Raw genomic sequence first — 22,822 nt, forward strand, 5'->3', positions numbered from 1 at the left:
TGACCCATGTGCCTGTTCGTCTTAGCCGATATGATGCCTGACAGGAGCTTCCATGTAGTACTGAGGCAGGTTATTGGTCGGTAGTTGGAGGGGACCGGTCCCTTCTTGGGGTCCTTGGGGATCAGGACCGTCCGACCTTTGGTTAGCCATTCCAGGTGTCTCTCATTAACTAGCAGCTGGTTCATTTGTGCTGCCAGACGTGTCGGTAATTGTGGTTGTAGGTATTGCCCGTAGTGCTGCATTAACATCATCTAGCAGACCTTCTGAGGGTACTTCACGTAATCTATACAGTATATATATATATATATATATATATATATATATATATATATATATATATATATATATATATTAGGGGTGCAACGATACACAAAATTCACGGTTCGGTTCGGTTCGATACTTTGGTGTCACGGTTCGATATTTTTTCGATACAAAAAAAATGTTCATGCCTTTTTAATTTGTCATTTATTAAAATTATAAATATATATTTTAACTCAAAAGTACAGTTTTTAAATTTAACCCTAACCCTTGTGCGTGTTTTTTATTTCGACAGCGAATGCGCACCTGCGGACCACTTATGTGCAGCCCTGGTTATTTAGCTCATCATATTGCAGCCACAGAAATTCTTTTGTCCATGAAACCATAAAGCTGCACTTTCTTTTTGCCTTATAGTCTGATTTGTCATAACTTCTCCGTTTTGTGGTAAGCTTTTCTTTGGCTGTCACTTCTTCACCCTGACCTGTCTTATTTTGCTTTTACACACGCACTCACATAAGCTCAGCGATTCTCTGCGCGATCAACCTCTCACATGTTTAAGCTTGCTGCAGGAGATTTCACTTGTCATGTTTGCATAGTAAGCTAACGATTAATAAGACGATGTCAGAGGAATTGGTGCACAAATTATCATCACTCACAGATCAGTGCTGTCGCTCTCTATACACAGTTCGCATGATTGCAAAGTGAAAGCAAAAAAACAAGCGCAAATTCAAACGCGACTTCAATATGTCACATATTGACAGTGGCTCACCGATGCCAATGACATAATTACCCAGCTACATTTCTGAAAGAATGCAAAAGCATTGACATATATTTTTCCTACAATAGCCCGACGGGCAGGGAAGAGATAGATTTTGGTAGCCCGACTGAAAAAATCGCTAGCTCCGGGACGTCGGGCTAGCGATATTGCAAGCCCTGTATCTGATTGAGGAATCACTCATCTTTGGAAAAGAGAGTTTATTACAGAGAAATGGCTCTTTCCAAAATAAAAGCTATACTATCCGCTTCTTCTGGGCTATATTCTCAGCAGCATAAGGAGAATCATGTGCTAACAGCTGTCTAAATGACTCGGCTAAAGTTAGTAGCATGCTTGCTTGTTTTTTGTCTGCTTCCACTTGTCTTTGCACTAGGATGATGTCGGCGTAAATGTGCAGTCATATTCGTTGTGTTCCCACTAGTGCTTTCAGGTTAATCTCGTTGAAATGACCTTAACGCCACAACACGGCAAATCTCCGTTAACGAGCTACCGCCGATCGCTCCGTGCATGGGGCTAGACGGCCAACACGTTAACGAGCTAACTGCGCTAACACACTAGTTCACATCAATGTAATTGAGCATTGCATGGCACATCCAACATACTGTTTTACTTTAGTCCATGACTCGCTTACCTTCAGGGTCATACGTCACATGAAAACCAAAATAATTCCAAACGCCAGATCTGAATGAGGTTCAATTTGCTCAACACAGACAGCATCGTCAGAAGGAAAGTTGATAAAATAAATTACAAATTTTGTATTGTTCGATACATATGCGTACCGAACCGAAAGCACTGTATCGAACGGTTCAATATCGATACGAATATCGTTGCACCCCTAATATATATATATATATATATATATATGAGAGAGAGAGAGAGAGAGAGATGTGTGTATCTGCACTATCCATACCTTTTTTTGCTGTACTTTTTATTTTACTTTGGATTTCAGTGAGCCGTGTCCTGTGTTTTACCTGTCTGCTTCTTATTTTGAGTTGACGGCCTCAAGTGGCTCTGCACAGCCCATTTTAACTGCGTTACCTGTGAACTGGGATTTTAACTTGCTTCATAACACCGCCTTGGGGTTTCTTGCTGAAAGTGATTCATTGTATACAATTTGAATATAGAGCTTTGTGATACTGTGGGGGGTATATATTATGAATAAATATGAATGCAATCTGAATATATTACACTATCAAAAGGGGCATATTTTTAGGTTCAGGTTCATAGGTATTTCAACACATGCAGAACTTGAGATCTAAAGCAACCAGTCAAATAGCCTGTGAGTCGGTGTAGGTATGAAAAGGAGAGTTCTCAAAATAATCTGCATTCATCTAAATATAGGTGAAGAAACAAAACAGTACTAGACAACACACAGTCCCCTGTTCATTTTCCTGTCTTCCTTAGTGCCTGCATTATGCCGAAGCTGCTTTTCTCCTGAATTATTATTTATAAACAGGAAAAGCATAAAAAGCAAGCCCAAGGTAAGCCATTGATTGGTTGGAGCATGGTTGCTGATTTGTGAGAGTGGCAATAAGAGTGATGTGGCAGATATAAGTCAGAGGAGATATGACCACACATTGGTGTGACTGAGAGCTAATTGCTCCCCAGGAGTAACCTGCTTTGTATGCTTGACCCTATAGCTAAACCTTGCTGAATGGGTATTATTTAGCAACAAAGAGGAGCAGCACTTCTGTTGTCTGCACTGCTGAGCTTTACTGATAAACCAGTGTGTAAAAGATAGGGAATGGATTATAGATTGCGGTCCGTATTTTGAAGTTGTTTATTGCAAACTCTCCTTGAGGGCATTATCTGGAAAGTACATAGAGCAAGGTGAGTTTTGAAGTCTGAACCTGGGGAGATGTTGTGATGTTAACACACTCTGGTTTTTTTGATGGTGTGTTTTTAACTGATAGAGAGTTTGAAACAAGCATATCGAAGCTTTGGCTGTGCTTCACTTTTATACTGAGTCCTCATTTATTATCATAGGGATTCAGATGAAATCTTGGGTTTTAGCTGATTTTTGTTTTTAAATCAAGAGTCAAGAGAGCAGTTTTATCCACATGTCTGGGAGGCGTATTCTGTTAATGTGCCAGTTAAACGATTAAATAAAAGCGAAAGTGCTTTCCCATCAGATTGCAGGCACTTCATAAGCCTAGCTGATGTTGCCACACTTTCATGTCCTCCTGGTTCAGTTTAACCTGTGATTTAGGGGGCATCTATGCATACATGCTACAAGAAGGGGGGTGTTCTATGTTGTAATTAAGGAAAGCATGGCTCATGCCCTTCACTCCATGACCTCTTTAGTTATGACCTGATGCTAAACAATCAGCGAGCAAGGCTGGCATCGCAGACAAGGCTGAAGGAAATTCGTAAATTAAATTGCACTGACAGGCAGTGATTTACATCGGCACCAACCTCCTCCTCTAGCAAATTAATCACCTCTTTCCCTCTGCTGCTTTTCTAATTTTTGCCTGCAATTCTAAGCACACCAATTACAGTGCCTGTGGTGTGATGTTGGATGTATGGTTGGGAGGACATGCTGGTAATTGTGTTAACCCTGGACGTGGGTTCAGTCTGGAGCAGTGTTGTGGAGTTTCAGACAGAAGGAGGCTGTCCTTCCTCTCTGTTGGCTGCTCACCAAAGTCATAATTAATTAGGCTCACAGGACAATACCTGAGCCACTCTGGTCTTACTAAGGTGATGCAGGCTAACTGATTTAAGGACTCTAAAAGATTGTGTGCTTCATTGCAGCTATGACTTTACTGTGTTTGTTTCAGTGCAGATTTTATATACTCGACTGCACGAGTTTAAAAAAAATAACCAACTGGCTCATCTCAAGTCGTGATGCAATATGAGTAACCCTGCTAACCTAGCAAACAAGCAAGGCATTTAGTCACTATTCCAATCCATAAAAAAAAGTTTATCATTCCATGCATCACTTGTGTATTTACAATTTTTCATCTGTGTGCAGCTTGTGCACAAGGATATATTTTCTTAATTGGGTCTGCAAGTGCAGCATGTGACGCCTAACAGCTTAGGCAAGTGGTGTTCTCTTTCATAGCATTCGTTTTGTGTCTCACTATGGGAACGCCTCCTGCGTGACCTCATCATTAGCTCAAATACCATTACGCCAGCCCTTACAGGCTGGCTAGGTGCCTCCCTATATAATAGGCTGACATAGCATCAGATGTCATTCAAAAACCTCTTCTCGCTTCTCACAGAAGCTTGTAGACAACTGTGCTATTGGGTGCTAAAGCTAAACTGTCCACAGATTCGAGTGAACAACTCGGTCACGGGCGCTTTGTTCCCAGCTTTTCAGTTGTCCACTAGCATACAAGCAGTAGCAATACTGTTCCGTAGCTAGTGCTGGTGCCAAGTAGCAATACTTTCACCCAGGGAAGTAGCAATATTTTCCGAAAGCGAAGTAGCAACACTTTGCTAATAAAGGTACCTCTAGCTTCACCATCAGGTAGCAATACCCTTCGACGCTAGCGGTTTTACACATTAGGTAGCAATACCTATAGAAACCTTTTCACCCCACGTTAGCGAGGAATAGCAATATTCTCCGCACTCAGTGTCAGTCTTGCTAACGTGCGCAACCCTCTAGCTAACCATGGCTACGACTGCCAACGAAGTTGCAAAACTCTGTCCTTGCGGCAAGAAAATTTCTGCCTGGGATACACACCCCCGTGTGTGCGGGGTGTGCCTGGGTTTATCTCATGCTCAGGCTGCCTTGACGCCCGCACAAGACTATATCCACTGCGCAGCTTTCCCACGCAAACTACTCCGCCGCAGGCTAGATCGCCAGGCTAACTTGTCGGGTGGTGACCCTTTGCTGTGTGAGGCTGCTGCGGGGCAAGGAGAAACTGAGGTGCCCGATGATTTGGCTGCAACGCCACGGCCAAGCTGTCACCACGCGACCGCTTTCCCGTCGCTGGAGGCACAAGGAGATCGTGAGATTTTCCCCTATGCTGGAGTCACCTGGGGAGGAGATGCCAACGAGGACAGAGATGATTTGGCTGACTCGGAGCTCCTGCTCTTTGACGACAGCAAGGAGGAAGATTCCACCTCCTTGGCTAGCATCAGCTGGGCTGCAAAGCCCTCGGCTACCGGCGAGGCTGAAAAACCGACACCGCCGTCTCCCCTGGATCGCGACATGCAGGACATGTGAAAGCGCGCAGTAGCTAGACTCAACATCCCGTGGCCCGCCATACAAACAGAGGTTGTAAAATCTCGTTTTGACGGAAAGAAATTGCAGAAGGCGGAAAAGACGGTGAAAGCATGTGTTGCCTGTTTTCCCGGAGCTACTCGATGAGATAGCGGTGACGTGGAAAGCAAAACCTTACAGCGAGAAACACCCCATCGTGGGGAGCTCCCTGCTGGATTGTGAGGGGATGGAGTCTATCGGCCTCCGCCAGATGCCACAAGTGGAGCCGTTGGTAGCGAGCCATCTTCACCCGAAGACGTCTCTGTCCTCATCGACCCCATCTCTCCCCTCCAAAGCAGACCGCTTCCAGTCTAGCCTTACAGATAAGTGCTACAAGGCAGCGGCTCTGTCAGTAAGAGCCCACAAAGCCTCCTCTATGCTAATGGCTTACCAAGCTGAGCTAGAAGAGGAAATGACAACTAAACCAGATACCACAGTGTGGGAGGAAATCTGCGTTATAACTGACCACGTCCTCCGCCTCCACAAGGTAGCCATACAGGCTACTGGGAGAGCCATGGGCCTCATGGTTCTTCAGGAGCGAGCACGCAGGCTCGGGTTCACCAACCTGACGACCAAAGAGAAAGAGGAACTCCTCGACACCCCTGTCATCCCTCAAGGTCTCTTCGGTGCGGCTGTTACATTCATGCAGGAAGAGATGTGAGGAGAAAAGAGAGATGATGAGACTCTTAAAGTCTGCCTGCCAAGGAGGGCCCAGCACGCCACCCCAGCAGCACCGCGCCAGTCATTCGCGCAGGCAGCGTCTCGCCCGGTCCCCGCTTTCAGGATTCCCAAAGTGCCTAAGACGTAGGTAGCCCCCCAGGCTGCAGGGGCCCCTAAGAATCCATGGACTCGGAAACAGTCTCCCCAGGCCAGACCTCAAGCCCCCCGCTGCCGCGATCGTGAGGAGGAAGAAGCGGCCGGCCTGACAGCCTCTCCTCTAGGCAGGAGCGAACCCAGTTTCCCCCCTTCATGGGCCGCCCTGCCGCCTCCCAGCTCTGTTCCAGAGCAAGTTCAACGGGACATGTTCCACACAGAGTGCTTAACTCGGGCCGGCGTTCTTGTCACCGCACCCACCAGAGGGAAAGAGAGCCAAAGTTCGCAGTGTTGTTTTACAAGCACTTCTTTCGTGCATTCTGTATTAAAAAAGCCCCGACACGCGCATCCAGGCAGTTTGCCGAGGGCGCTGTTGAGTGTTGCAAAACACATGAAAAAATCAAACATGCTGAAAAACAGAGCAACGTCTGCCATAACGCAGCCCGTGGATACTCGCGTTTCCACGGCTGTGATGATGCAGATGAGCCCGTCACCTAACTCGCCTGTGACAGAGGTGACGGGACACCGAAATGGCGTATGTTTTGCCACAAGGGGGCGCCAAAAAGCCTGTCTTCTCCACATGAAGAGCTGGGCCACCTGCACTCTGTCAGCATGGGTGCTGAGGACATTGGAAAAGGGCTACAGGCTGCAATTCAATGGCGCTCCACCACATTTCACAGAAATCGTTTACTCTCGTGCTCTGGGCGAGTGTGCCAGTTTTCTCCTGGAGGAAATTTCCATCTTGAGAGACAAAGGAGCTATAAGAGTTGTCCCTCCCAAGGAAATGCACAGCGGATTTTATTCAAGGTATTTCCTTGTGCCAAAGAAAGGGGGGAGGGGGATGAGAGCCATTCTGGATCTCCGTGCCCTGAACCGGCATTTAAGGACATACAAGTTCAGGATCTTGACGCACGCCTCGCTGCTACGGTTTGTACAAGCGGGCGACTGGTTCACATTAATCAACCTGAGGGATGCTTATTTCCACATCCCCATATATCCCCCACACCAAAAGTATCTGAGATTTGCTTTCCAGGGGATAGCATACGAGTTTGTAGTCCTGCCTTTTGGTCTCTCACTGAGCCCAAGGGTGTTTGTGAAATGCACCGAGGCAGCAGGAAAAAGGGCATTCGGATGGCCACATATATCGGCGACTGGCTGGTGGCAGCCCCAACCCGCCAGGGAGCGACTTGTCATACAAATGCTCTCATACACCATCTGGAGAGTTTGGGTTTCCAGATAAACGTGGAAAAGAGCACATGGACACCAACTCAATGCATTACTTTCATAGAGCTCAGCCTAGACTCCCTCCGGGTGAGGGCTTTTCTGTCCCCGGAGAGAACAGCGGCCATACGGTCATCCCTAGCACTGGTTCACAGAGGCAACACAGTTACCCTCAAACAGTGCCAGAGGTTGCTCGGTCTGATGGCCTCTTCTCTAGTGGCGATAACACTGGGACGCCTGCACATGAGAGGCTTTTAGCGATGGGTGGGCTCGCGGGGACTGGACCCTCACCGAGACGGCCACCGTCACGTGAGAGACTCTGCAGACTGTTCACTCGCTCTCCGCGAGTGGAAGAGGCCAGGTTTCTTGTCTCAGGGCATTGCCATGGGGGCAGTTTCAGCCAGGAAGGTGATTTCCACAGATGCCTCTCTTTCGGGCTGGGGGGTCACCCACGAGGGCAGAACAGTGAATGGGGAATGGGGCCCTCACATGCGCTCCACCCACTGGAACTGCTGGTGGTTCACCTGTCGCTAAAACACTTTCTCCCTTGGTTGAGAGGTCATCATGTTTTAGTGAGTCCGGACAATTCCACCGTTGTGGCCTACATCAACAGACAGGTCGGTCTGGGGTCCCCCAAGTTACACACACTGGCACACAGACTGATAGTCTGGAGCAGTGTCCACCTGCTGTCACTGTGTCAGGCACGGGGGGAAATATTCCACCCCCACCCAGAGAGGCTAGCTCTATGGGCTTCGCCCGTGAGTGGTTTAACCTGAACACAGTGGGGCTCCCTCATAGTGTTATCGACCCTATTCAGTGTTCTAGAGCAGCGGTCCCCAACCCCCGGGCCTCGGTCTGTGAGTCGTCTGGTACCGGGCCGCGCGAGTTGAGGCTCAGGTGTGAAATGTATGGTTTTCAGGGTATTTATCGGTTTTCAGCGTTATTTTGTTATCGTTTTGATCGTTAACTCGGTTTTCCTGGGTCTTTTCACGTGTGCTAGTTTTATTTTGTTGTATTTATCCGCGACACATTAAAGGCCGGTCCTTGAAAATATTGTCGGGCATAAACCGGTCTGTGGCGCAAAAAAGGTTGGGGACCGCTGTTCTAGAGCATCATCTACTATGACGCTATATGAGCACAAGTGGTGTGTGTGTTTGAAAGCTGGTGCATAGAATCACAGGCCATCCCTGTGGCTGTGATTCTGTCATTTCTTCAGGCCCTGATTGATAAGGGTAAAGCCTTCTCCACCATCAAGGTGTATTTGGCAGCAATTTCGGCCTGCCATATTGGTTTTGAGGAGAAGACTGTTGGCCAGCATCCCTTAATATGCCGTTTCATGAAGGGTGCACGGCGTAAATTGCCTACATCTAGGCCGTTGGCTCCATCGTGGGACCTTCCCATAGTATTGGCTGCGCTCTCCTGTTGCCCATTTGAACCCTTGGAACAGGTTGAGTTAAAATTTTGTCCTTGAAGACGGCTCTATTAATTGCTTTAGCTTCTGCTAAACGTGTAGGAGAGATCCACGCTCTCTCAGTGCATCAGTCATGCATTCAGTTCTCCTCGGATAATACGAGGGTCAGTATGCGGCTCAACCCTGCCTTTGTCCCGAAGGTTGTCGGCACATGTTCCCCTATAGAACTGCCGGCCTCTTGCCCACCGCCTTTCTCCTCAGAGGAGCAACAGCGGCTGCATACCTTGTGTCCAGTCCGTGCTCTGCGCATTTACATGGACCGAACCCAGAGTGTCAGACAAAGTGACCAGCTGTTCGTGTCCTGGGCTAAATCACATATGGGAAAGCCTGTGTCTAAACAGCGCCTCTCCCATTGGATAGTAGGAGCAATTGCCCTGGCCTATACTAGCAGGGGCCTTCAGCCCCCTGCTGGCTTGCGTGCGCATTCCACTAGAGGTCTGGCAACCTCAAAGTCTCTCTTTAGGGGAGTTTCTATTCAGGAGGTGTGTGCAGCTGCATGCTGGACCTCACCTCATACATTTGCTAGGTTTTACAGGTTAGATGTGACAGCACCTAACCTAGCACATTCAGTCCTCAGTGCAGGTTCTTCCCAGGTGGGGGCTTCTCCCCTGTCAAGTGCTGTTGGGGACAGTTGTCTTCTTAACAGGCATGTCTGGCAATCCGGAAGTCAGTATTTCTCCCATAGTGAGACACGAAACGAATGCTATGAAAGAGAACTTAAGGTTATGTATATAACCCCGGTTCTCTGAGTAGCACGAGTGAGTGTCTCACCAGACCGCCCTCCTTGCTATGGAAGCGAGGAAGAGGTGGGCTTGTTTTGAATGACATCTGACGCTATGTCAGCCTATTATATAGGGAGGCACTGGCCCCTCCTGACATGGGCGTCACCTAGCCAGCCTGTAAGGGCTGGCGTAATGGTATTTGAGCTTCTGATGAGGTCACGCAGGAGGCGTTCCCATAGTGAGACACTCACTCATGCTACTCAGAGAACCGGGGTTATATACATAACCTTAAGTTACCCTTTCTATTTAAAGTTCATGCCCGTAGGGTAGCAGTGAGGGTAGGTATGGGTCAGGAATTCTTTTGCTTGTGCCTCAGCTGACAATGTGGGAAGACTGTCATTGGCTTGCATGTCACACGATGCGCACTGTATGTTGTGCCTAAGCTGGCAAGTGTGTGTTTAGAGGTGTGTGTTTGTGCCATGTTCTTAGATATACATGTGTTCATAAGGGTCTCTCTCTCTCTCTCTCTCTCTCTCTCTCTCTGTGCATGTGTGTGCACATGGGTGCGTTTTCTTGTGTCATTGAAGCTGAGAGAGGTTGAAAGGCGAGGTCACACAGAGCCAGTAACAAAGCTCATCCGTCAAATCCCTGTGACCTGAGTGACATTCTCTCAGCTCCACTCGAGCGCTCACACTATGTGGACAGCGCTGTTGTTTCTGTCATTTGTCTGTATTCTATTTGCATCCTTTACCACTCTTGCTGGCCTCGGGCCCATGCACTCTTTTTTTTTTCTTTTGGCTTGTCTATTCCACTTCTAGTGAAATATTTATGTGCTAGGAGTGAGGGGACAGGGTAAACAAACAGTAAAATGGGAACATATCCATATTGGCCAGGCCAAAAGTAAACAAATGCTCTTTCGTTTAGATTTTTGTGTCATGCATCAAATGCTAAGCACCATTTTCCACCTTTCTTTCTGGTTTAGTTTTTGTACTTTGTCAAGTTCATTTCTATCCTTTAAGCACATACTGTACAGGTCTGTGAAAAAGTTTTGATTATTCCCTCATTTTTGTGTATTTTGTTAGGAAATTGGGAAGTAGATGCAGCAATTTATTGAAACGTGCAAATATACATGGAAATACAATAATACGTAATTGGCATACCCGAGCCTTTTCTTCCTTAAAAATAGCTTTTTAACAGCCACCCTTCCACTGAGACCATTTCTGATGGGGCTGCATCAAACAGCAGATGGATCACTTGAAGGTCCAGGTACATCTCTCAGGTCCTGTGTCAGTTTGAGTTTGCTACTATTATTATTTTAACATTTTTCATGGATCCATCAAAAGAGATGGGGAGAAATTGTGGTTTAGTGGCAGGCTGCTGCTTTAAAAAAGTGTCTAAAGATACAATTTAAAGTTAGTAAGTTGTCTGTTATGTGTAGACGCAACACTGGTTTATTCCTCAAGTGACTTTTTTAATGCTTGACTGACTTGAATGAAGTCTGGCTCCATGGAAAAAAAAAATCAACAAATGAGACGTGACTCAAGACTTTTGCACAGTCCTGTACTTTGAGACGCCAGTTTCACTCATTGATTCCCTACCTCTACATTAGCAGTGCAGTGACCAAGCAGATCCCCGACTCACTTCCCATTTAAGTCACCTATCAAGCTGGAGACACTGCTAACAGGAACTGAGCCAATGATGTGTCACAGAATCCTAAACATCCCACTTAATTCTGCTGGTTTGTTCATGTCTTTTTTTGTATTTCATTAATTAAGCTATTTCATGGCTACTTTTATTCAGATGATAGAGCTGCATTCGCTCAGTCTTGGGACTAATTTAGCAGCAAAAGTATGTTAATGTTGAACAGACCCTTTTTTTTTGTAATTAGAAACATGATCCATACCAGGTCTCCACATCAAAGAGTGAGTGTGCATACAAAACACTCTGCTGTGATTTAGATCTTCTGTCATGTTTTCCAGAGTTAGTAAAAGATGGACACCATCTGACATTTGCCATCTGTGGCTGTTTGACTGTGTTTGCATCTGAGTAAAAATTTCTATTTTGAATCCTTTCAAATCAGTGAAAGCAACGCCATCTCTGCTGGTGTGCTATAAAAGTTGATGTTGACTATAATTATTTGATATTGTCTCATTAAATGCACTTTATTTTACAAAATACCAGTAGCATTAAAATATGCTGTCATGCTCAGGATTTGGTACAATTTGATAAAACTGCAAGTGCATCTGAGGGTATAATTGTCTATTTTTTGCATCCTGCAAAAAGATTTCTGGGACAAAGGTTAATTTCTAATATGAGCATAGAGTAGTACAGGCAAAATGAGATACTTGCTCGGGTTAATTTGATCGTGTCAGTAGATGCTAGATATGCCGAGGCCTGTAAGTTAAGCGTAATGCAAAATGCTACTGATGCAGGGTGAACATTACCAATTAAAGGAGTAAAAAGTCAAAAGGACATATAGTAGAAAATAAAACTACAGAAAGTACAGTTATTAATTTTTTTTTCTCTGAAATGAAATGATTTCCTCTATATTCTATTACAGTGGTTTGAGTTGATCCCTTTCTGAACTTTTGAGCTTGCTCATTTATAAAGAAATGAACAGTTTCTCATTTTTATGGTAGTTTAATTTTAATGAAATGAGCCAGAATGCCCCCCCCCCCCCCCCCCCCCAAAAAAAAAAAAAAAAACCACAAAAATATAAGTGTTGTGTTGAAGTGATAAATTGACTTGCATGTCATTGAATGAAATGACAAGCAGTGAAGTGGAATTCTGTCCCCCATAACCCACCCAGAATCCCAGAACGTCGATCCCTGAGCCAGAACATTGAATAGGGTCATGAATAGGTATTCCCACATGACAGTGACTCACAACATACCGCCAAGACAACAAAGGAGTGGCACAGAAGAAGTACGTTGAGGTCATAAACTAGCATAGCCAGCTTGCAGACCTCAGTCCTATAGAAAACCTGTGGAGGGAGGTTAAGCTTTGAGTTGCCAAATAATTTAGTGAGTGTCTGTAAAGGGGAGTGGGCCAAAATCCCTCCTGAGATGTGTGCAAACCTGGTGACCAAGTACAAGAAACGCCACAAGGGTTTCACCACCGAGTCATGTCTTGCTTGGGGATGAAATATTTATTTCGCTCAATGACATACAATCAAGTTAAAACTTCTATGTAATTTGTTTGTTTTTTTCTGGATTTTTGGTTGATGTTCTGTCTCTCTCCATTAAAATGAAACTCCTATAAAAATTAGATAGTGTTCATTTCATTATAAGTGAGCAAACTAACAAACTCAGCGGGGGAATTATTTCCTCTGCTATACATGCAGATGCAGTAAAGAAAGACAACTTGAATGCATTACACAGAAACAGATCCTATGGTTGTGTTACTAAGGCGCACACAAAGTTGTATAGCACTGTGGGCGTATAGCTGGGAAAAACAAAAACTTGCATCCTTTGGTAGTGAAGCTTTGACAGCCTAAACAGCTGTTTTAGGTCCATTCTAGAAAAGCCAAAGAATTGAGCAGCAAAGCACATATATGCGTGCTAAGTTTATATTTAAAGGTGTTTATATCCACCTTCAGGATCATTGAAGCATAAACACTCTTGATTACAAATGTTTTCCAACTGTTATGAGTAGTTATAAAATTAACTGTGTTTGTTTTACATAAATGTATTTGATAGCTTAAAACAATAAATAGGATACCTGAAGTTATAAATTCACTGGCTTAGAGTTTGGATAGATGTTATATTGGTTTATTTAGAGTTATACATTATTAAAATAGTACACTATCTGTTCTTTATTGCTTTACTGGACACATTTTAAAATGTATTTACTAAATTAAATCTGACAGCAGAAGGAGATTGTTGTTGAATGCCAGCCTATTTGGGATCTTTAGAGAGTGCATTCTGAAATATGCTTCCCTCAAGATTTGCATTACCTCATTGTACATAAAGACCTATGTCCTTCCCTCCATCAGACATCCCCATGGGGATCTGAGAAACCAACATCTGAATCACCAACCCACTTTCCTTTCTTTCTTTTTTTTAATTTCTTGTTCTATTTTCTCTCCGTCTCTTTGTGTCACTCTTTCTTTCTGCCCCTTTCCTCTCCATTCCTTCGCTCTTCTTTCTTCATCTGTTTGGGCAGACATCCAGGGCAGATCGTTGCTCTCAGGATTTCATTAAAACGATGTTGATGGAGCACTCTCTCCAGCCTAAGTAAATGTGCTCAAGTCCATTTCAGTGTGCATTGTTTGGAAATGGATTAGCGAAGTTGGAGGAGTAAAGGCAAGGAAAAGAGGGAATGGGGGAGAAATGAAAACACGGAGAGGGAGCTCTACATATTTGTCTTCCACACGAAGGAGAATGTTTATTTAGAATCTCTAAATAGCTTCTGTGAAGTGAAATAAGATGAGTGAAAAAGGCAAAACACTGGGCTTTTTTTTTTTTTTTTCTAAATTCCGGTAAGCTTATCTGTGATTTTGCTGCATATTAGTGGTGACTGTTGATTGTGCTGTGACAGGTATATGTGTTCTAGATTTTACTCCATTCTGCATCACCATGTCAGTGACAGTCTACATGAAGCTATCTGGCATGTTGGTGGTTCGTATCCTGAGCTGCTGCAAAGACATGACAGGTGTTTCATATCCTACTATCTACACACACACCCACACACTGATATTGCTGAGCCAGGGGACCATAACAGACACCAATAAGTACACACAGTACCTGACCACCAAATGTGCTGTCATGAGAACATGCTTGTCTCGCTATGACAGCCACGGCGCATCTCCTTTACAGATGCACTTCAAACACATCACTAGCTTGTCAAAGCTGGTCACAACCTGTCACAGGCAGCCACAACCAGGTGGAAACCAGTCACATTACTTTAATCTTACTCTGGTGACATAATGTATGGCAAAGTCTGTTCGAGGTATGCTGAAGGGAATCATGTGTGCAAAAATGGCTTGCTGCGTGAGCTACAATCGTTAAAATAGCCAAAAGGAGGGGAGGAAAAAAAACAAGAAAGGAAGCAAAAATTCTGATGTGATCAAATTTAGTAAACAGAAGAAAAAAACAATACGAGGGCGGGTGTGAAAATCAAAACAACAACAAAAACCAAAAGCAGCTTACTTATTTATTACAAGCTAGACTCAAACCTCCCAGGAATTCAGGCACTGAATGTCACCCAGTTTGTTTGTTTTTTTATTGTTGTTGTTGCGTTTTTTTATTATTACCGAGGGAGCATCACTTGGTATCGTCAAGGCCTAGACATTGTGCAGGTGCAAATCTTGCTGTGCATTTTGGCTCATCTACACATAGATTCTCAGTTAACTGTCCAAGATAATTGGAGTGTGTGAATTCTGCTTAAGGGGCAATATTTCACTTCAAGGCAAACAGAAAACAGCTTGTTCCTTTTTCAGTAGCCCACACAGTATTACAAACACCCAACCCCCCACGCACCCCAATGCTTCAAGGCTACGCAAAAGCATTTGTACTTTTGTGTTGACATTAGGTCTATTTTAATTCCCAACATCACTTCTGCTACCCCTCTAACTCGTCTCCCTCGGTATTAATGCTTTTTCTACTGAAAAAAACAAATAAAAAAATAAATACACCAGTGCTTTTTATTATGTTTTTGCCTTCCTCCCTGTATGCATGGACTCCACAGCAATTCATGTTATTAAAGCTGGATTTTGGCAGTTATCATTGGCCCACAGCAGTAATTACTAAGGGTTTGCATAGCTGCCTCTGACTCACCCGCCTTGGAAATGTTATTACTAATGTCTGTCTCATTGGAGGCGCACAGGAAGCTTCTTGTGAAGCCTGTGTCTTTGCTCAGGCCATTCCAACGACACTGAGCTCATATCCCAACAGGGTCCTGGGGCATGAGACCAGATGTACAAAGCGAGGAAGGGAGTAAGCAAGTAATGACAAAGCGAGGACGTAATAGAAAGCTTTTTTTTTTTGTGCTTGGAGCAGCTGTTTTATTTTTGTGTTATTCTGCATTTATTGCTCATCTCATATATGTTCGTCCAGACAAAATAATTGATGTGAAGCATTGGCCCCGACAGTGTGACAGATGAAAAAGGAGAAAATGAGTCATTTTATATTTTTGCAAGGGGCAATGCTTTGCCTATATCAGTGTAGTTCGATTGCCCTAAGAGAAAAGAAAGAGCAAGAGAAAGTGCCCTTGGGTCTCAGTTTAGATGAAACGATTCAGATATGAACTAGTCTTGAGATATGAGAAAAGCACTGAAGTCAGTGGGGTTATATAGCCTTTATTCATCTATTGATCTCTTCCTCTCTTCCTTTCTTGCTTGTTCTCTCATTTTGTGCGTGTCACACACTCCCGCAACCACACACTGCAGCATTGTCTACTTTCTTCAGTGCTTTTTCTTCACCGGCTGATGCTCTCAGTCAGAGCGTTGTCTCTGCATCTAGCACCACTCAAGGTCAGATATTAAACCTCTTTTCGGGGTCAGCAACGTCTCCAAGGTCAAAGAGGTGCTCGCTAATGAGGTCAGCCTCTCCACCTCTTGCAGCGCCATGTGACAGTGTTCTGTAATCCAAAATTAAACACAGACATTTATGCATGAATAAGCCTGTTTAGCATTAGTATTGTTCAACATTTCATGTGAGCCAGCATTATGAAAACACCCCAAATCACCATTTTTTTCGGTGTCTTATTCATTTCCCTTTTTTTTTTTCTGCCTCCACCCGCCTCTCCCTGTGGTTCTTCTCTTCTCCTGTCGTTCCTAGAAAGTCAGCAGGGAACAGGGTGGTCTGTGTAGGTTTCTCCTGGGTTTGTTTCCAACAGCAGCTTATCTGCAAATGCTCAGGTTCAGCTAATTGGCATTATTAAACTGGTGGCAAGCTCAACTCAGCTATAAGGGAAGGTCCAGTGGGAGGTAGGTAGGTGTGTGTGTGTGTGTGTGTGTGTGTGTGTGTGTGTGTGTGTGTGTGTGTGTGTGTGTGTGTGTGTGTGTGTGTGGCACAATCCTCTCTGTGCCTGTGCATATGTTATCCCACTGCGCCTGTATGTGTGAATGTGTGCACGTGTGTGTGATGGGAAACAAGCAGCTGTCAATTTCAATCAACAGGGTGCATGGTTTGCCTGGGGGCTCACGTAGCCCAATTACAGGCAGAGGTGTTCGGTGTATGCACAGAAAACCGGTCCTATCTTCTTTTATTAAAACTGGAGTATGAGGAAGGATATACTAAATGCAAAGTTGGTTGATGAGTGTTGGATGCTGCTGATACTGAGGCAGAATCCTCCCTGTTTTTTTGGCTGCACTTGCTGGATGAGAGAATAAAGAGTTAAAGCGATGGACTAGAACAGCTGAGAGTACTGATGTGGGTTTCAGGAAAGGGGCTGACTTCAACATACTAAAGCTGAAAAGAATATTGTTTTGTAAGAGAGCGATCTCAGCCATAGACAGTATACAGGATGGATGTAGCTACTGTGACATCACTGTTTTTATGCCTCAAGATGAGCACTTTTTGCGTCACTGTCTTGACATGTTTAAACTGGATCTGATGGCGAGTGGCAGATCAGATTGTGAAACCACACGTTCGCTGGCTACTGACCTGTCAATCACAAGTCTGTAGCCAATGAGCATTTACTGGATAATCCTCTTTTCTCAGCTTCGAATTGACCAAAATTTACTAAATAGACTTAATGTTTTATATAGTATGACCTGAAATATGCCTACATAGTGCTTTTCTACTCTGACTGAGCGCTCAAAATGCTTTTCATTGTAAGCCTCATTCATCCAAGAGCTTTTTTTCTATATCCAAGCACCTTATCTAATATTTGCGCACACACATGGTTGCATCCATCAGGGGATACTCAGGGTTCAGAATCAAAGGAACCTTTGATGTGCAGATTGCCGGGGATCGAACCACTGATCTTCTGATTCAGACAACTTCCTGAACCACACCCACCATAGACAAGTCAAATCACATCAGAAAGCCATTTTCTCATAGACTTTTAGAGGAACAGAAGTCTATTTGCAACAACGCGTATTACCCCTGTTGGCCTTTTAAAAGAATGGAGGTTTAAAGCTACGCCCATTTTTTTGTAATATGTGTAATCTAAACTTAGAAATTCAACTCTTTTTTTATTATTCTTTTAGGGTGGGAAGATCCCAGTGAGGTGGACAGCACCAGAGGCCATCGCTTACCGAAAATTTACCTCGGCCAGTGACGTGTGGAGTTACGGCATCGTCATGTGGGAGGTGATGTCATTTGGAGAGAGGCCTTACTGGGACATGTCCAACCAGGATGTAAGTGGTTAAAACTACACAAATACTTTCTTAAATATTATGATTGCATTTTGAAAAAGCATGTCTGGGCAGGATATTACACTGTAAATGGAGTTCAAGTCAGTTGGGACGAGCAGGTGTAGTACAACACAAAGTCAGTTAAGTACTAATTAAACATAAAATCAGCACTAAAGATTTTAAGCGCTCATTTCATGAGATGTTCCCAAAAACTCAACATCTAAGTTAAGTTTTATCATGTCTCCGAGTTCCGATAGAACAAAGAATAAACCTGAATCTGAATAAACAGCCTCATTAAATTGAACAGCCATTTCCGTACAGATGCAGTTATAGATACACAATCAAGGGTAACTCATAAGGGAGGAAGCTGTAATAAATCACACATTTTTATCAGCCTGCATCACAAAGCATCATTACTGAAGATGCCCTTGACTCTGACTTTGAAAGCAGACTTATTATGGGCACAGCCTCACACTATCCCCTTTCCTTCCTGGCCAGCTTTTGAGAGCAATGAATGATTGCTGAGAGCTCTGCTTTGTTCCCCATGTCCGCTTGGATAACGTCCACGCTCACAGGCACCAACACAAACACACGCAACCATTGGATATAGTCCCATACTATGAGGTCTCTCTCCCTTAGCTCCCTTAGTGCGACAACTAGCCAACCATCAGGCCTCTATGGACCTCGCTCCACAAGGACCGTCCAAACCAGCAGATGTTGCCTCAGTGGGCCAGCAGCAAACACTGCCTGGTGGGACTAGCACCACTCAGCATGTCCGGCTGCTCAGTCCACACTCTCTTACACACTTAAAACACACTCTCACAAAAATTTTCGCACGCACGCACACACTTTCTTTCTCTATCCTGCATCCTCTCACTTATCCACACAAACACCATAACCTCTGTTTCTCCTCTTCTCTTGAAATCCCTTTTGCTTAATATTGCATCTAAGCCCCTCTCTATACCCCCTCCTAACTCATATCCCCTCACTTGTGCGTTCTCTTCTCTAATGCACCATTTGTCAAGAATCTGCTGAGGTGCACTCAACTCCAGGGTGGAGCTGGCGATATACAGAGCAGCACCTAACTTTTAATGACTATCTTTTTCACACGATCTTTCATCAGACTTTCATCTTGCAAGTAAGCAAAAAAAAAAGAAAAAAAGATTAAATCTACAGACAGTGTGGATAATGTGGATATTTGTGAGCACCGGTTCCATCAATTTGCAGCAATCTTGGTAATCATTAGTCTTTGCAGCGTCTGCTTTTGTAGCTACTGAATCAACATTGCATATTTCCTTTAAATATATCTAAAGTGATCTCATTGTCTATATGTTATTTAACATAAAACCTTTTATAACTAACAAAGAAAACAAAACAAGGTGAAGATACTCCACTTCTGTCAAGTTCTGATCAAACTTATATAATAGAAGTCTTTTACTCTAACTGCCCTTAAATTCTTTGTCATAACGTCTTTTTAATGAGTCCTGATAGCTTGTGAAGCTTTTAAAAGTCATGTGTCAAGTGGCTATACTTCACAGTGTTAATTATATGCAATCTGCCCATCCCCCCCAGGGGCTCCTTTCTAGTGACACTGCCCCTGCTCTCTGTCCTCTCTCTTTCCTCAATCTGTCCTATAGGAGTGATATGTGATTGGATAGAGTCAAGAGGAAGGGCACATCATCCTGAATGCAAACTGTCACTTTATTGACCAGAGGGAGTGTCCATATGGGGAGGGTTGCAGTTGTGTTCTTGTTGCATTGTGATGAGGCAGGATTGAGTTTCAGCCATAAAATAAGTCAAATTATTAAAAAAATGTAACCAGCTTGTAGAAAACACTCTTACTGACAGTAAGTGTTTGAGAGACATACTGCAAGTGCGGTATATGGTGTGGAATTAGCAGCTATCTTCATTTGTAAGAGACAACATCTTGCTTTCTCTCTCATAGGTAATTAATGCTATTGAGCAGGACTACCGTTTGCCACCACCCATGGACTGCCCCAGCGCCTTGCACCAGCTGATGCTGGACTGTTGGCAAAAAGACCGCAACGTGCGACCCCGCTTCACAGACATCGTCAGTACTCTGGATAAGATGATCCGTAACCCCGCCAGCCTCAAAGCTGTAGCCAATATTCCTGCAGTGTGAGTAAAAAAAAATCTGTACACGTAAGAAACAAATTGATCCAAAAACTGACATTAAGTACACACTGACGCTTCTCCTTATGCATGTAGTCTTTAACACACTGTTTGTTTCGAATGAGCCCAGCATGCATATGTGCACCGTTTTATCTTCTCATGAATTAAGCATGAATTTATTGCTATTGATTGCGTCAAACTGCACTTTTCCTCCTTCTTATCCAACCTAAACACTGGTTTCAGGAACTCTCACTTTTTTACCCCGTGAAGATGGAGCAAAACACGTTTTCAAAAAGATAAAAAATGGAATGAAACACCTCATTTACATATATTTTCAGAACACATTCAGAGCACGTATTTTTTTTTCCTTACTTTTTTGTGAAATACTGGACTTGTTTTGTACAATCTCTGGCACCCGTCCTCACAGTTTCTCTCAGCGTCAGCCAGATTGGATGTGGTCTGTCTGTCCGTGAACTGTGAGTTCCAGGTTCCTGCACTACTTTTTTTCCAGGCTTCCACATATTTTAAAGCCAAGCAATTGCGACCAGTTACCGATTACCTGCAGAAAATCTTTCTTGTGTGGCATTCAAAGAAGGAGTGGCAGATGTGCCTCGTGATACTGAATCCCTTTACACTTTATATTTGAGATACATTCCAATATTCACTAATAAATTCTCTCTCCCTAGTTTCCTTGCACCCTATGGCACACACCCATGAAAACACCAGTATCAGCTTTACTCTCCTTCTCTTTAAGTCTGTGCTTAATATTGCATCAAAGCCCAACTATATCTCATCTTCCTCCCCGCCTTGCTCTTGGTGTTCTCCTCTGCACCAGGCCCTCTCAGCCACTGCTGGACAGATCCATACCCGACGTCAACACCTTCAGCTCAGTCGAGGACTGGCTCGCTGCCATCAAGATGAGCCAGTACAGAGACAACTTCCTCAACTCAGGCTTTACCTCCCTGCAGCTGGTGGTACAAATGACCTCAGAGTGAGTTCAACTGCTTGTGTGCAAATGACGGGTTTTCAGACCCATATAGCTTTTGATGGGCACACTTTTATAAAATGACTCAGTGTCAAGTGCATGTATTTTTAGCATAAATGCACCCAGTGACTCAAGTGATTGCATCAAAGTTAAAGCCTCGGTGGGAATTAAAAATACAACACATTGTAAGACGAAATAACGCACTCACCGTGGTAAGAAAATGTACATTTTTGCAAGCTATGTATTACAACTCTTATCTGTACTAATAATTAAACATTTTGTGTTGACAGTGTTCTAAAAAAAAAAGACATGAATGTGTATCCTCTATATACACATTTTAAAGATGCATATTTTCACTTCTGCTGCTGCTGCTGTGTCTGTGAAGTGCTTCAAAGCGCTGGTCATGACAGCATTTCTCAAAGCACTTGTGGTACCAACAGACACAAATATTGCACTTCATCCATTTTAATTAACAATGCTGCTTGGCCTACAAAATTATGTTGAAAATGTAAATTCATTCCAACATTTTTTATTAAAAATATATGCTCGGGGCCTGGTAGCATTTCTGCAATGTCTTTGCAATTCAAAGCAACACGCACTACTGCGTCTTCTCACAGAGATGGAATTAATTTAGTAAATTTGTGGGTTTTGTTCATTGCTACTAGCTTTCCATTCTGAAATTGTGCGTTCATTTGTAGCGACGTTAAGTCCGTGTGAGCTCGTTGAGTTGTGATGGGGGATTTCTTGCAGGTGTTTGCACTTCATATTCAGATCATCTATTCTAACTCCAAATTATTGGAGATCCTGTGTTTTTCTACAACAAAAAAAAGGAAAGAAACAAAAATACCCTGCTTTTCACTTTCTGTCTCCATGTTTCTTTCTCTGTAGAGACTTGCTGAGAATAGGAGTGACCCTGGCAGGCCACCAGAAGAAAATCCTTACTAATATCCAGTCCATGAGGGTGCAGATGAGCCAGTCATCTACGCCGATGGCATGACTACCGGAGGCGCTGTGCCATGGAACAGGCAGCATTCGAAGGACCAACAAAAATAGCAGCCCTCGAATGACCCCCGATCCATCGGAACGCGCCAGAGTCGAAACTATTGTCTTAATCTAATCCACTATCATGACAACAGGAGACCAGGGTCTACACTACCACATGGTTAACAGCTGTCACACTTCATGCAATCCACGACAGGAGTTCAGGGTCCAGACTTGATACTGTTTATCCATTCATCACAAAAGGGAAATCAATGTCCGTTGTTGTGGTTATGAACTACCATTCATGCCATTTTGAACCAAAATAACCAACAATCAGACATCAACACAAAGAACTTCTCAGAGTTTCAAACTGTGGTAAAGTGAGTGATACTGTACTTCTGCTTCATGTGGACTAGAAGGTGTTAAAACTTTAAACTGAAACGTGAGGCATTTAGAAACGTGTGATTTTACCCATCCTGTCTTCAGTCTGTGCAATGAAGATGCCTTGACCTGGCGGGAAATAAGTTCCAGAAGAAGAAGAAAAAAAGAAGAAAAACAAAACAAAACACCTACCAGTGGAAATAATTAGAGGGAGAAGCATACAGGGATGTACAGCAGAGCACCATTTTCAACTTTCACATCATGTTGTACTTGTTTAAAAAATGTTTTAAAAAGTGTATTGTAAATGGACAGGTAACAAAAAAACAAAAACAAAAAAAGATCAGAGCTTAGTTATATTTTTATCCTTTACCATGTGTTTGTTTGTCTGTTTTATCATTATAGCAAGATGCAGTCCACTTGTATTTTATCTTTAACACTACCTGTGGAGTCTTGGGTGGAGGGCCTTGCTAAAGGACTTCTTAACCCAAGCCACCCACTTTCAGAGAATATAAATATGTTTATCTCTTGCTAAATATGATTATATCTTTCATAATAAACCTTCATATTGAAGGT

The 22,822-nt window shown here is 43.6% G+C and overlaps 1 protein-coding gene across 2 annotated transcripts in view; it reads left to right on the forward strand.

Annotated features, from left to right (window-relative positions):
- Positions 1-22,392, forward strand: part of ephb1 (EPH receptor B1) — a 170,713-nt gene extending 148,321 nt beyond the window's left edge. For both annotated transcript variants that reach the window (XM_085255672.1, XM_085255673.1), the window contains exons 13-16: positions 17,623-17,772; positions 19,715-19,908; positions 20,738-20,893; positions 21,776-22,392. In XM_085255672.1, the coding sequence (XP_085111798.1) occupies positions 17,623-17,772; positions 19,715-19,908; positions 20,738-20,893; positions 21,776-21,884 (609 nt within the window). In that variant the 3' untranslated portion in view covers positions 21,885-22,392. The remainder of the gene's footprint in view (positions 1-17,622; positions 17,773-19,714; positions 19,909-20,737; positions 20,894-21,775) is intronic.
- The last annotated feature ends 430 nt before the right edge of the window (positions 22,393-22,822 follow it).

Source organism: Mchenga conophoros, linkage group LG18, assembly GCF_057382185.1.
Source record: "Mchenga conophoros isolate Kocher_MC1m ecotype Shallow Benthic linkage group LG18, M_conophoros_male_GT1.1, whole genome shotgun sequence".
Taxonomy (NCBI): domain Eukaryota; kingdom Metazoa; phylum Chordata; class Actinopteri; order Cichliformes; family Cichlidae; genus Mchenga; species Mchenga conophoros.